The following is a 12,789-nucleotide window of genomic DNA, read 5'->3' as shown; positions in this document are numbered from 1 at the left end:
TAAAAACTTAGCGGCAACCTCTTCTCCATGCCACGAAGAACTCTGCGATAAGTTGTTGCAAAGGATCCTAAGAGACCATGCTGCAGTCAATTACATGGATTCTGGGTAAGTGACAAAGGATTCTGGGAGATAATATGTCAGAGCAAAAATGCCTCTCTTCTAGACATCAGCCAAGTCTGTAGGCTTTCACTCCACATATTGCAAGCCAACCCCAAAACAGTTTCCATATTTCCCTGCAGCTTCATTTTGCAGTCAGGGATTAAGAGACTATTCTCTTGAGTTACAAGAAAATCCCATCGTCTGTATAAATTTTGAAAGCAAACTAGATTAGCTCCAGTTAAAAATTCATATAGATCAATGAAATAACAAAGTTCATTTTTCATATGATGCTGCGTGCCTGATTATGGTTTATCAAATAAACAACAATCTCCTGGGCTGCTGCAATAGGCTAAGAAAAACAATGGGGAAAAATCACCTTGTGGATTATTACGATGTGCTACTCAAACCAATGAAATAGCATTACTGATGTCTTCCTATTTTGTTAGAATGAAGCACTCTTGGTATTTAAAACTCGTGGTCAGATATCTAGGGTTTTCCAGGTTCTATACAACTAAAACTTATAAATTCCCTTATCAGCTTGGGCTAACGGTGAGCAGGACTGGGATTTGTCGATTGACACATCTGACTGTACATTACATAGAATAATAAAGCTGGAAGGGAGACTTCCAGTTTGGTCCTCATCGGAATCAGAGTGGAATTCGCAATTGTGCGTGGTTTCGCTTGAGTTCACTTACTGGAGGGTCCTGATCAGGACCAGAACCACCCTGGTGGGGTGGTGAAGGGGGAAATTGCCTGGAGGGTGGAGGGGAGTCACAACTCCCCTCCCTGACAGGAAAATCCCTCCCAAAGGCAAGCTGCAGCGGTGGTCCTAAAATGGCCACCACGAAGACGAAGAACACTCCAGGAAACTAAGTTTTGTGCTGGAGCACAGAAGTAGCGAGCAGAGTGTGAACCAGGCAAAGGACATCGCTTTTGAGGTACCCTGATATTAAAATAAAGGGCTATCTTGGAGGGAAGTGTGTGAAAGCAGTGACCAGAGAAAGTGAGAAAGAAATTGGATCTTATAAAACTTGGATTAGAATAATTTGGAGGAGAAAATTTAAAGGAAAATACTTTAACACAACAAAGGTTTAGAAATTAAACTGGATAACTATTGAATTATGGGCACTTAAAGGGCATAATTGAATGCTGAAATTGAGTGTGTTGAAAAGAAAAGAAATAATAACTAATGATTGAAATTAGCAAACTTAATAAAAGTATTATATTCAATAAAGAAAGTTAAAGGTAAAAAGACTCAAGAGCACCACCTGATGGTACAGGAAAACTTCAGTACGTTTTAAAAAGTGTCTGGTCTTCTCAAGAGTTTGGATTTTGGAACTCGAAAGAAAATAAAAGAAACTTTATTATTGTTATAGAACCATCCAAACAAAGACTCAAGAGTATGGATTGTTGAAAATAAATTCAAAAGATATTAGCTGAAATAATATACTGAACTCTGGGATTGAATATATCTATTAAAGAAGAGGATTTTAACTATTAAGGAAAAGGAAAGAAAAGGGAAAAAAGGAAAAGACATAATGGAGAAACTATTTGTTGATATAAGATTAGACTTACAAGAGTCAAGATTGAATTTTCAAGATATAAGGAACATGATAAAAATTAAGCTTGAAATGTGCAATTATGTACTACAGAAATTAGAAGTGGTGACTCACCATACACAAGAACAAAATAAACCAGAGAGGAAGGAGTTTTATAAAGAAGAAGCCAACACTGAAGGACAAGATGAACAACAATTATTTAAGCAGCGGGGAAAAGGAATTAGAATTAAAAATTTGTGGTCTGATGGGATGTTAAAAGGGAGAATGGTTCAGAAAATGGATAAAGGGAGAGGGAAAAAGCAGAAAAAGGGCAAAAGAAAAATCAAAAGAGGGAGAGAGAAAAGTTTAATAACTGGAATGAGAAATGGAGGGGAATAAGAATGGGAAAAAGGGGAATTAAGAGAAAGGACCAGAAAACAAAGAGGAATAGGAAACAAACAAGGATGAAAAGAAAGTACATTGTCCAAAGAGTGAGAGATAACGGGTGGGGAAAAAAAGGATAAGGAAGGAGATTCCATAAGGTAATAAGTTGTGATGTATAAGAATATATTGAAAATAGTATTTTGTAATGTATAGATGATTCATAAGGTTTGAGAAAATATAATGCAGAATCTGAGAATATGTATGTATGTATGTATGTATGTATGTATGTATGTATATTTGTGTTATATACTAGATAGGGAGATTGATATTAAGGTAGAATGAAGGTGTTAGCTCGAATTATTAACCACAGGGGACAATTATATTTACCGATGATTGATAAAATGACAAATGTGACAGAAAAAAGTAATATGAGAAATGACAACAGAAATGAGATGAGAATTTTAGATAATATTGTAAAGTAAGATATGAGAATGTATTAATATAACATAAATTGGAATTGGATAAGATAAGCTTAATATTTAACAATAATAAGGATGATGCGACAGACAGAAATCGACAGACAGAAATCCGCGATCATGTGCGGTTTCTGTCTGGGCTCGCCGCTGGAGCGCCCCGAGCTGGCTGGTTTCGGGGCTAAGCCACCCCGTAGAGGTGGTGAAGAGGGGGGAGACTGCCAGCAGTGTTGAGGAGGGCCGCATCTCTCCTCCTCAGCTGGCCATTACTCCCTTTCCCAAAGGCAGTTGCAGCGGTGGTCAGAAATGGCCACCACAAAGAAGAACTCGACCGGAAAAGAATGTGCAGGAGGAAGATAAGAAGTGAAAGTTTTGGCTTACCGGGTTAAATTGTAAAAGCAACAACCAAGGTACCCTGGAATTTAAACTTACAAAAAATAACATCGCTCCCAAAAAAGAGACAAAAGCAGCGAAGGAAAGTGAAAAGGGAAAGGTTTGGCTTTTTTTTTCTTCTTTCTCCTTCCCTATAGTGACAACTAAGAGACTTAAACAAGAAATCGGAAAAAATCCGCTTTGACATCAATAGGCAATTAAGCTGAAAATAAAACAAAATGCCAAAGGGATAATAAAGATTTCTGGACATTAAAAATTTTCTTTTTCATAAGCAGGAAGGGAGAGAAAAAGAATAAGGGCAGGATCTGGAAGAGGGAGGAGACTGCCTGGAATTAAAAAGAATCTACAGTAAAACTTCAACAAGACTTCTAAAAGATACATTTTAACAGAAACTTTGCAACTAAATAGTAACCCCAGGAAGAGAAAGTGAAAAAAAAGAGCAAAAAAGAAACAGCTTGCATGTATGTGGATTATTTGGTGATCTTTGGATTCTTGGTTATTATATTTGAATGACTAAAATCAATCGGGTGGTTATTTAAAAATTTATACAATGGCACCACTTCTGGATGAATTGAAAATGGAACTTAAAAAGTACAAAGAAGATGCACAAGAAGGGAAGGGTTCTTTTGGCTTCGTTTTTCAATTCTTAGAAATGGAGTTATGGAACTATGAGAAACAACAAGAAAAGACTGCAAAACAAGAAGACTGGGGCAAAGAAGAAGCCATCTTTAATGAACAAGCAATTTTATATGGCGAAGAAAAAGGAAAGTGGGGAAAGAGAATGGAGAATTTAAGACTTAAAAAAACAACCAAAGAAAAGAAAAATAATTTGAAAAATAAGTATAAAACTGGAAAGCAACAGAAAAGGGGAATACAGAAGAGACAAATAGAGTAGAGAGACAAGGGAGAAAGAGAGAGAGAGAGAGAAAGAGAGAGAGAAAATAAGAGAGACAGACAGACAGACAGACAGACAGACAGGAAGGCAGGCAGGCAGGTGAACAGACAGACCTTTTGGATGGATGGATGGATGGATGGATGGATGGATGGATGGATGGATGGATGGATGGATGGACGGACAGATGGAATGCGGCAGTGGCGGCACTTTGGGAAAGCGGTGGCAGCAGCTTTTCCCAACGTGCTGCCGCATTCGAGGCACCGGTTCTGGAGCATTACTACAGTCAATGGGTGAACCTGCAGGGCCAGCGCTTCAAACGTTCCCCTGCCACCTCTTAGCATTTCCTAGGGGACCGGCAGAAGGGGGCTAAGAGGCGGCGGGGAGGCGTTCGAGGCACCGGCCCTGCAGGTTCACCCATTGACTAGCACCGCTCCAGAGCCGGCGCCTCCAATGCAGAAGCGGTGGCATGTTACATGCTGCCACAGCTGCGTTTCAATGCGCCACCCCCCTGCCATCTCTTAGCGCCCTTCTTCTGGCTCCCTTGGGGATGCTAAGAGGTGGCAGAAGGGTGTTCAAGGCGCCAGGCCTGCAAGTTCACCCATTGACTGTAGCACCGCTCCAGAGCCGGCACCTCAACGGGTGAACCTGCAGGGCCGGCTGACGCCTCAAATGCCCCCCTGCTGCCTCTTAGTGCCCCTCTGCCAGCCCCCTTGGGGACACTAAGAGGTGGCAGGGGGACGATGCATTGAATGCTGCTGCGGTGGCACATAACGTGCCACCGCTTCCGCATTGGAGGCGCCGGGTCCAGAGCAGTACTACAGTCAATGTTCCCTGCAGGACCGGCACTTTGAATGCCCCCCTGCCACCTCTTAGCGTCCCCAAGGGGGCCAGCAGAGGGGCACTAAGAGGCAGCAGGGGGGCGGTGCATCGAACACGGCCATGGCAGCATGTAAGATTCCACCACATTGGAGGCAAAGGCTCTGAAGTGGTGCTACAGTCAATGAGTGAACCTGCAGGGCCGGCGCCTCGAACGCCCCCCCTGCTGCCTCTTAGCGCCCCCCTGCCAGCCCCCTTGCCTCTTAGTGCCCCCCTAAGGCATCCCACCGCCTCCCCAGGGGGCAGTACCACCCACTTTGGGAACCACTGGTCTAGATATACCTAGCTTCCTCAATCTCATTCTCCAAAATAAGTAAAGGATGATTCAAATGTGTAACATCCTTTTTGTTCTTGTCTGTCCAGACAAATCCCTCTCGGCACTATCCCTCAACTTCTTGCACTGCCTCTTCTACTTTCCAAACATTTTCATACAAAAAAAGGATGACAGACGAGCCGCTAGATCTGCGGTTTACTTATAGAATCACCTTCAGGCATTTGAAGATGCAGTCCTGGTTGTAAAAATACAGACTTCCTTTGTCATCCAAAAAATATTTCCCTCCCACCTCTACATCTTGCCACAAGGTAAATCATGGATCAAAAGAAGGCCAGCTGATAAAGCATTCCTTTTTATCAAATGAGATTAATAAAGGAAGCCCCTGTCATAACAGAAGGAACGCAGGGTCCTTCCTTCAACATTTCAATCAAAGGTATTCCAATCAAACATATCCAGATACCTCAGCCATTAAGGTTGACCTTTTCTGTGGGGATTTTAAATTTTTCTGTTATTTGACTTATATAGTTATTTAAAAGATGTATTGAACCTATGATTCACATAATCATTGCTCTGGGTAAAGCACATCAAGAAGGCCACCCCACACTGCAAATAAAAACCCATACATTGCCAATAAGAAAGAAACTCATAAGACAATATGTCAACATTATGCAGCTGGGATTCATCAATCATATACTCGGTGTCCCAGAATATGGCTCAACAAAGTTGAGGACATTTGAATCAGGTTTGTGAGGTGGAAGTATGCACACAAAAGAGACTTGTTCTAAAGTGTAGGCAATGCAACAAAAAAGGCAATATCATTGCTTCAAAGAGGGAGCATTTTGTGAGAAGATGTAGGATGGGCAGAGATAATGCCTTTATTGTTGTAAATCGCCAGAAATCTGTAGTTAAATCAGCAGGTCATAAATATGATCTCTTCGAGATGAGGTTGTCAAAAACCTCGTGGAGATTTGGGTCTTTTGGCAAGCAAGGGGGAAAACGGCCCAGGGATTTAGCTCTGGTCTTGAGAAAGAAGTCGGGGAGGCAAAACAATTGATCAGGAAGTAGAAAGTATAAGAAAGGAGTCAGAAGACGCTTGGTTTGACCTGGTTGTCCTTCAAAAGAGCCAGTGAGGGTTGTGAGCAGGCTTTCAAGATTGTCTTCATACATCCTATAATAATCAAGTATTATTTCTGGAATTGTTGTGGTGCCTATAACCTTACTTTTGGTGCCCATAAGATCATTAGATAGTGGTGGAAAAGGCAACCAACTCAGAGCTCCACCAGCATCGGAGTATCTAGGAGAACTCCAAAGAAAGAATGTTATTCCTTACAATATTCCTTACATGTTATTCCTTACAGAAAAGAGCTGCTCACAATTTTTGCTCACCTAAATTCTGCTCACAAGCATTCCAAGCTGAGGCACAAATATTGCCAACACACCTACATCCATTACACCACAGGTTTTAATTATTAAAATTATCCATCTGATTCAGTGATTGATAAGCCATAACGATTTCCTAATGTCTCAATCCCCAGATGGGAAATGTAAATTGAAAAAAAATATGGTTTACTCACATACAATGGAGCTTGCTGTGGATTAAGTTTCATGACCCAGAATGCTAAAGAGAGAAAAAATAAAAACAAAAACACAAACATTAGTCTAGGAACACATATTATTGTTAATTATTGTTAATAATGTTAATAACAATGTTAATAATAATATAAACAACAACAATAATAATAAACAACAGACCACTGATTAAAATACCCTAGTCCCCTCTCTAGCTTATTGTTCCAGCCACTGGGGCAAGGATTAGGGAAGCAATAGAGAGGAGTCCTTGACTTACAACTATAATTAAGACCAGAATTTTTATTGCTTTTTTGCCACCAGTGCTAAGGGAATCACCAGTTGTTTAGTGAATCGTGAAGTCTTTAAGCGAATCTGGCTTTCCCCATTCGCTTTGCTTGTCAAAAGTCACCTGGAAAAGTCTCAAATGGTGATCACATGACTCCAAGTTGCTATTGCAACCACCATAAAATACATCCTGACTGTCAAGTGTTCGGATTTCAATCACGTGACCATGATGGGGATTCTGCGATGGTCATAAGTGCGAGGAGTCCCTAATAAGACACTTTTCTCAATGCCGCTGAAACTTTGAGCAGTCACTACCTGAACAGCTGTAAACGGAGCACTACATATAGTATTAAACATCTAGAAAGAACCACACTAATTGTCCAGGATTCCTATCACAATAAATGTAGTCGGCTTTATGGTAGTGTCAATGTTCCGAGTAACGCATCCAAAGAAATCAGAACTCCAAGTTCCTTAGAGAACATGTTTATTGGATACATCGTATTGGCACCACCAGTGGAAAACCAACTCTAAAAGTTTCCCACGGTTCCCGTGTAATTAAAAGAGCAAAAGTTTTCCTCCCCAGGTGTCACGGGTCACATTGTCCAATCAAAGCAGCTGGAGGTCTCCCTCAGCCACTCAGCCTCCTCCTACTGCCACCTGTAGGGATGACCTTGGTTCCCATGAGACAGCTCTTTAGTTTGTCTACAAGACCGTGTAACTATTTCCCCCTCATCTTTCCCCCACAGTGCGTGGCAACTATGAAGCAGCACAAGATGGCATCAGCCAGGTTAGATTCAGAGTTGACAGGTACCAGAACATTTGCAAAACTACTTTTTTTTTTTTTACATACTTGTTCCCAAATGGACAACCATCAAATGAATCCTGGTCCCTTATAAACGTTTCAAATATTGTTTTGTTAATCAAAGGTAGAATTTCAGCCAGGCAACTTCAAAACAGTTTTGAGGTGGGGGAGAAAAAGGGCATTGGTACTTACCTGACATGCCCATTCTCTTTGAGCTGTGAAGACCATCCAGTAGTGGGAGGTGCTTCAGTGGGCTTAATTTGTGGAACGCTCCTCCTCCTCCACAATACTCCTTCCCAGCATTCCCCAGTTTTGGCGAAGATGAAATACTTAACCACCCTCGTCCTCAATGCCCTAACAACTCGTTGGCCGAAACAGGACCCCACCAGACGGAAAAAGAGGGGTGGGGCTGGATGCTCTTCACAGCTCAAAGAGAATGGGCGTGTCAGGTAAGTACCAACGCCCTTTTTCCCATGAGCTGTTCAGAGCATCCAGTAGTGGGACATACCAAAGCTTGGCCTGTCCTACGGGAGGGACTCCGTCTGGCCTGGAATCTCCTCCTGGTCCCTGTGGACCCGTTGCAGAACTCTTCTGCCAAAGGAAGCCTCAGCAGATGCAAACACATCTATTTTATAATGTCTAATGAATGGCGATGGAGAGGCCCAAGTTGCAGCTCGATAAATTTCAGTTATTGGTGCCTGTGTGGCCCACACTGCCGATGTTGCAGCGCTCCTTGTTGAATGAGCTGTTATGCCCCTGGGCACCTGCAGGGATTGAGTCTGATACGTTTTTGCTATTGCGGCCCATAGCCAACGGCCTATCGTATAAGGTGAGATCTTGCATCCCTGAGTGTTGGGCTGAAAGGACACAAATAAGGCCTCCGTTTTTCTGAAAGCCGCTGTGCGGTTGATATATATTTGCAATGCTCGCCTCACGTCAAGCCTATGCCATTGTAGTTCCATCCCTTGGGATGGTCTGGGGCAAAAATTAGGAAGTATCAGCTCTTGTGCCCTATGAAAGACCGAGTTAACTTTGGGTATAAATGTAGGATCACGATGAAGGACCACCCGGTCAGCGTTGAAAACACAAAGATCTTGCCTGACAGACAAGGCTGCAATCTCCGAAATACGACAAGCAGAAGTGATCGCTTACAAGGAAGACTACTTTATACGTCAGAAATTGTAGACTTGACGATTTCAAGGGTTCAAAAGGGCCCTTAGTGAGTGCGACAAGGACCTTGTTAAGGTCCCAGGTGGGATAACAGTATACCGCTGGAGGGCGTAAATTTGTGGCTCCTTGAAGGAAAGTCCATATGCGTGGATGATGGGAAAGAGAAAACAGACCTTCACAAGTGAGACTTGACGCCAAGGCCGCCACCTGTCTTTTCAACGTATTAGGTGATAATCCCTTGTCAAGTCCCTCTCGCAAGAACTCTAGAATTTGAGCCACGGAAGGAGAGGTGGGATCAGTTCGAGACTCGGTACACCATTTGCAGAAACTGTACCATGTGGCATTGTAAATGCGAGTTGTTGAGGGGCCTCTGGCGGCTTGGATAGTGGCAATAACGCTGTTGGAAAACTTTTTGCTCTTCAGACAACTCTGCTCAACCTCCAGACGGTCAGGTGCAACCATTGAGGGTCTGGATGTTGAAGGGGCCCCTAAGTTAATGAAACCCTGGCTGGCAGAATTCTCCATGGAGCTGATAAAGAGAGGCTGCAGAGGTCTGTAAACCATGGCCATCTGGGCCAGTAAGGAGCTACTAGAAGTAGTTCCACCCTCTCGTCTAGCAATTTCTGGATGACCTTGGGAACCAGTGGAAGGGGCGGAAATGCATACAGAAGTCCCGGGGCCAACGACAGCAAAGCGAGTTGAAGTTCTCCGATCCTTGCGAGGAGTACCTGGAAAAAAATCTTGGGAGCTGAGTGTTGAGGGGGGAAGTGAACAGGTCCACCACTGGCTGTCCAAATGTCCTGACCACTTCTTGAAACAGGGAGGGATGGAGGCGCCACTCTGATTGATCGATGGTGACCCTGGTTAGCCAGTCTGCCTGTGTATTTGACAGACCCAAAATGTGCTCTGCTCTGATGGAAAGTAGGTTGGTCTCCGCCCAATGACACAAGCGCTCCACTTCATGTTTCGACTGTGTGCCCCCCTGTTTGTTTATGTGAGCTTTGGCTGTTACGTTGTCGGTCAGTATTAGTATGTGCTGATTGCGTACCTGTGGAAGGAAGCTGTGGAGAGCTAGGTGTACTGCTCGAAGCTCCAGCCTGTTTATGCTGCACGACTGTTCTGTGGCGGACCAGCGGCCTTGGGTTGTGAGCGATTGAACGTGAGCTCCCCAGCCAAACAGGCTGGCATCGGTGGTGATGGTAAGTCTGTGTGGCTCCTTGAAGAGGCAGCCTCGGTTGATGACTGGTCTGGTCCACCAGAGGAGAGATATGAGGACCTTTGGTGGTACCCTGACCTTGTGTTTGGAGTTGCTTTGGTCAGAGCGCTGGTACAGAAGCAGGAACCACTGGAGAGATCTAGTGTGGAGCCGGGCCCAAGAGATGATAGAGATACATGAAATCATCTTGCCTAACAATTTTGATAGTTCAGCTAGGGACACCCTCTTAAAACCCCTGATCTCTTTAACTAATTGCTGAATGCTGTTTAGTCTCTCTGGTGACAGGTAAACCTTGCCTTCCACCATATCTATGATTGCCCCCAGGTGGGTTAACCGAGGACTGAGGGTTTCTAGGATCTGACTTCCAAAAAAAGGAAGGAAGAATTTTCTTTTTGTTATGGGCTTCAATTAGTAGCTGATCAAGGGAAGAGTCAAACAATCTGTCTCCCACAATTGGGGATGAAGCCAGCTTGCATTTGTGCTTAAAATCGGCTTGCCAATGTTTTAACCATAGCAAGCGTCGCGCTGTGACATGTGAAGTAATGGCCCTGGCTGAAAACTTGACTGCATGCTAAGTTGCATCGGCTGAGAATTCAGCAGCTGCAATAAGTTTAGCAATATCTTGGTGCACTCTAAGGTTAGAATTAGGGACATGTTTTACAGGCGGAGCCATCTGAGAGACGAACAGATGAAGAAGGAGGCGGCCGTGGCTGCTCTGATGGCCCACGCGTCAGACTGATGGCCTCTAGTGCATCACTAGGAATGGAGGAGAACGCTAATCCCACTATAGGTTGATCTACCTCAGGAGTATTCAATAATTTTGAGAAATCAGGGGCCAAATTGAAATATTTCCTGTCATATCCAGTGGGGGCTGAGTACACTGCTGCAGAGGCCCACTGCTTCTGCACCAGGTCTGAAAACATGGGAGGAACTGGGATCACCTCTGCTTCAACTACTGGTTGGTTGAAAATTAGATCTTCTGGTCCCTCTTCCAAAGGAGCTGGGGTGGTAGAAGGGGTCGACTTGTTTAGGCGTGCAATATTTTTTGCCTTAAACAAGAGAGATCTGAAAAGTTGTGGGCGGAATAAGCCTGTAAAAACAGGTTGGTCAGGAACAAGACCCTCATCCTCAGACATTCCCCTTTCTAAGAGGTCTGCTTCTGACAGGGGCTCGCTGTCCTGTATTGATCCTGATTCAATCTCTTCCATTTGATCAATTTGATCCACTTCTTCCTCTTCCTCCTCCTCCTCGGTCGGCCCTTGGAGGGGAACCTTCCCTTGTAAATGTACCTGGGTATGGTGCTGCTCCGACCTGGTCAATGACCTCAGTGATTGGGAATCATGATCGGCAATCACAGGATATTCCCTGATCATAACTGCGTGTTGAAGCCCCGCTGCGATTCCCTGGCGGATTGCTAGCTCCATCCAGGCCTTCATCCTCTCTGGAACTTTCTCTGTAAGACTAGCGCCCTGACGAAGACCAGCAGCCGTCGGAGTGAATGTGGCTTTGGGAGGCCTTTGTGTGGTCGGTGTCCCAGGTACTTGGGGCTGTTGGCCTTGGGGAGCCAAGCTGCGCCTGGATGAGAGGGAGAGATCTAGGGGAGGAGGAGGGTGGGAAGAGGTAGATGGACCTGGGCTGGAGGAGGGGAAGTCCTGTGAGACTTTGTGCGTCTCCCGAATGCACTTATCTGTTTTTGTAAAGATTTATGGCGCCTGACAGCATCCCTTTCTGAGGCTTTAGAATTTCCTTTAGCCTGCTTAGGTTTGTGTTGAGATTTGGATTTGGCCTTCAAGGATGAGGTCTGAGAACTGCTACCATCTGCCATTTCGATTGCAATTGGAATTGCAGTATGCTTGTTATACAATGCAATACTGTGAAGGCGGTTGGCACGTCCAGGGGCCTGATCTGAGGACAGACCGGTTGCCCCCTGATTTTATTGCCCCCTTTCCAATTTTTTTTTGAATAATACTTATCTAAAATGAGTCGTATCTCAGTAATAATATTTTATTGAAATTAAAATATTGTACTGAAGAGAAATTTTTTATTATTATTAATATATACACACACACATACATACATATATGTATATGGCAATATGTACAGGAATATTAATTAAGTGGCACGATGTTATGTGCTGAGCGGACCAAACAGCCAAATTGAGAACCCCTAAAGGCCCAGATTGATAAGGGTAGAGGCCTTCAACAGCTTCCCTGCACAGGTGGACACAGGCTTAGGTGCTCGCTGTTGTGCCGCTGGGTTGATTGGGCTGTGAGGGTTAAGCCAACAATTTAAATGTAAAGATAGCCTCAAATGAAGAATAAACCAAGACAAGGGTATAATGGTCCCCAGTATCTCTGAAGGGAATCTCTGCTCCGAGCAGAGCTACCTCACACAGCACGAGAAGGAATAAAGGTGCGCAGCCACAAGGTCTGGTAAGAAAAAATGGCCTCCGGCCGTTAATTTTTTTGGCGTGCTCCCCAGCAGCAAACTCCCGTGTTGTAAAGGAATAGCCTCCAATGGCTTTTCCTATGAGGCTAAGCGGCGGGGAAGAGTGGAAGGTACTAAATGTTTGAATCCTCCACTCCAAATGCGTTCAGAAGGGGGGAAAGTGATATGACTCTGTTGGGAGCGAAGAGCTCACGCCGCTATTCAAGTAAAAGAAATGCTGCGGCAATTGGTCGGAATGGCAGGGGTAGAAATATCGGCTATGGGGAGGGGGCGCGGAGCAGCGCTGAAGCCTCCCGTCGCTTTGGGGCGCAAAATGGCACTTCCCTGAAATGCGAGCGGTTTCTACAATGTGAGCCAACTTCGAGAA

At 44.2% G+C, this 12,789-nt stretch overlaps 1 protein-coding gene across 9 annotated transcripts in view; it reads right to left on the bottom strand.

Annotated features, from left to right (window-relative positions):
- Window positions 1-12,789, bottom strand: part of AKAP13 (A-kinase anchoring protein 13) — a 285,438-nt gene that overhangs the window by 166,369 nt on the left and 106,280 nt on the right. For all 9 annotated transcript variants that reach the window (XM_087941336.1, XM_087941338.1, XM_087941335.1 and 6 more), the window contains exon 3: window positions 6,507-6,550. In XM_087941336.1, the coding sequence (XP_087797462.1) occupies window positions 6,507-6,539 (33 nt within the window). In that variant the 5' untranslated portion in view covers window positions 6,540-6,550. The remainder of the gene's footprint in view (window positions 1-6,506; window positions 6,551-12,789) is intronic.

This window comes from Pseudonaja textilis, chromosome 13 (assembly GCF_049901715.1).
Source record: "Pseudonaja textilis isolate UNSWEBS1 chromosome 13, rPseTex1.2, whole genome shotgun sequence".
Lineage (NCBI taxonomy): Eukaryota > Metazoa > Chordata > Lepidosauria > Squamata > Elapidae > Pseudonaja > Pseudonaja textilis.
Note: the sequence above shows the minus strand (reverse complement) of the source record. Positions and strands in the feature narration are given on the sequence as shown.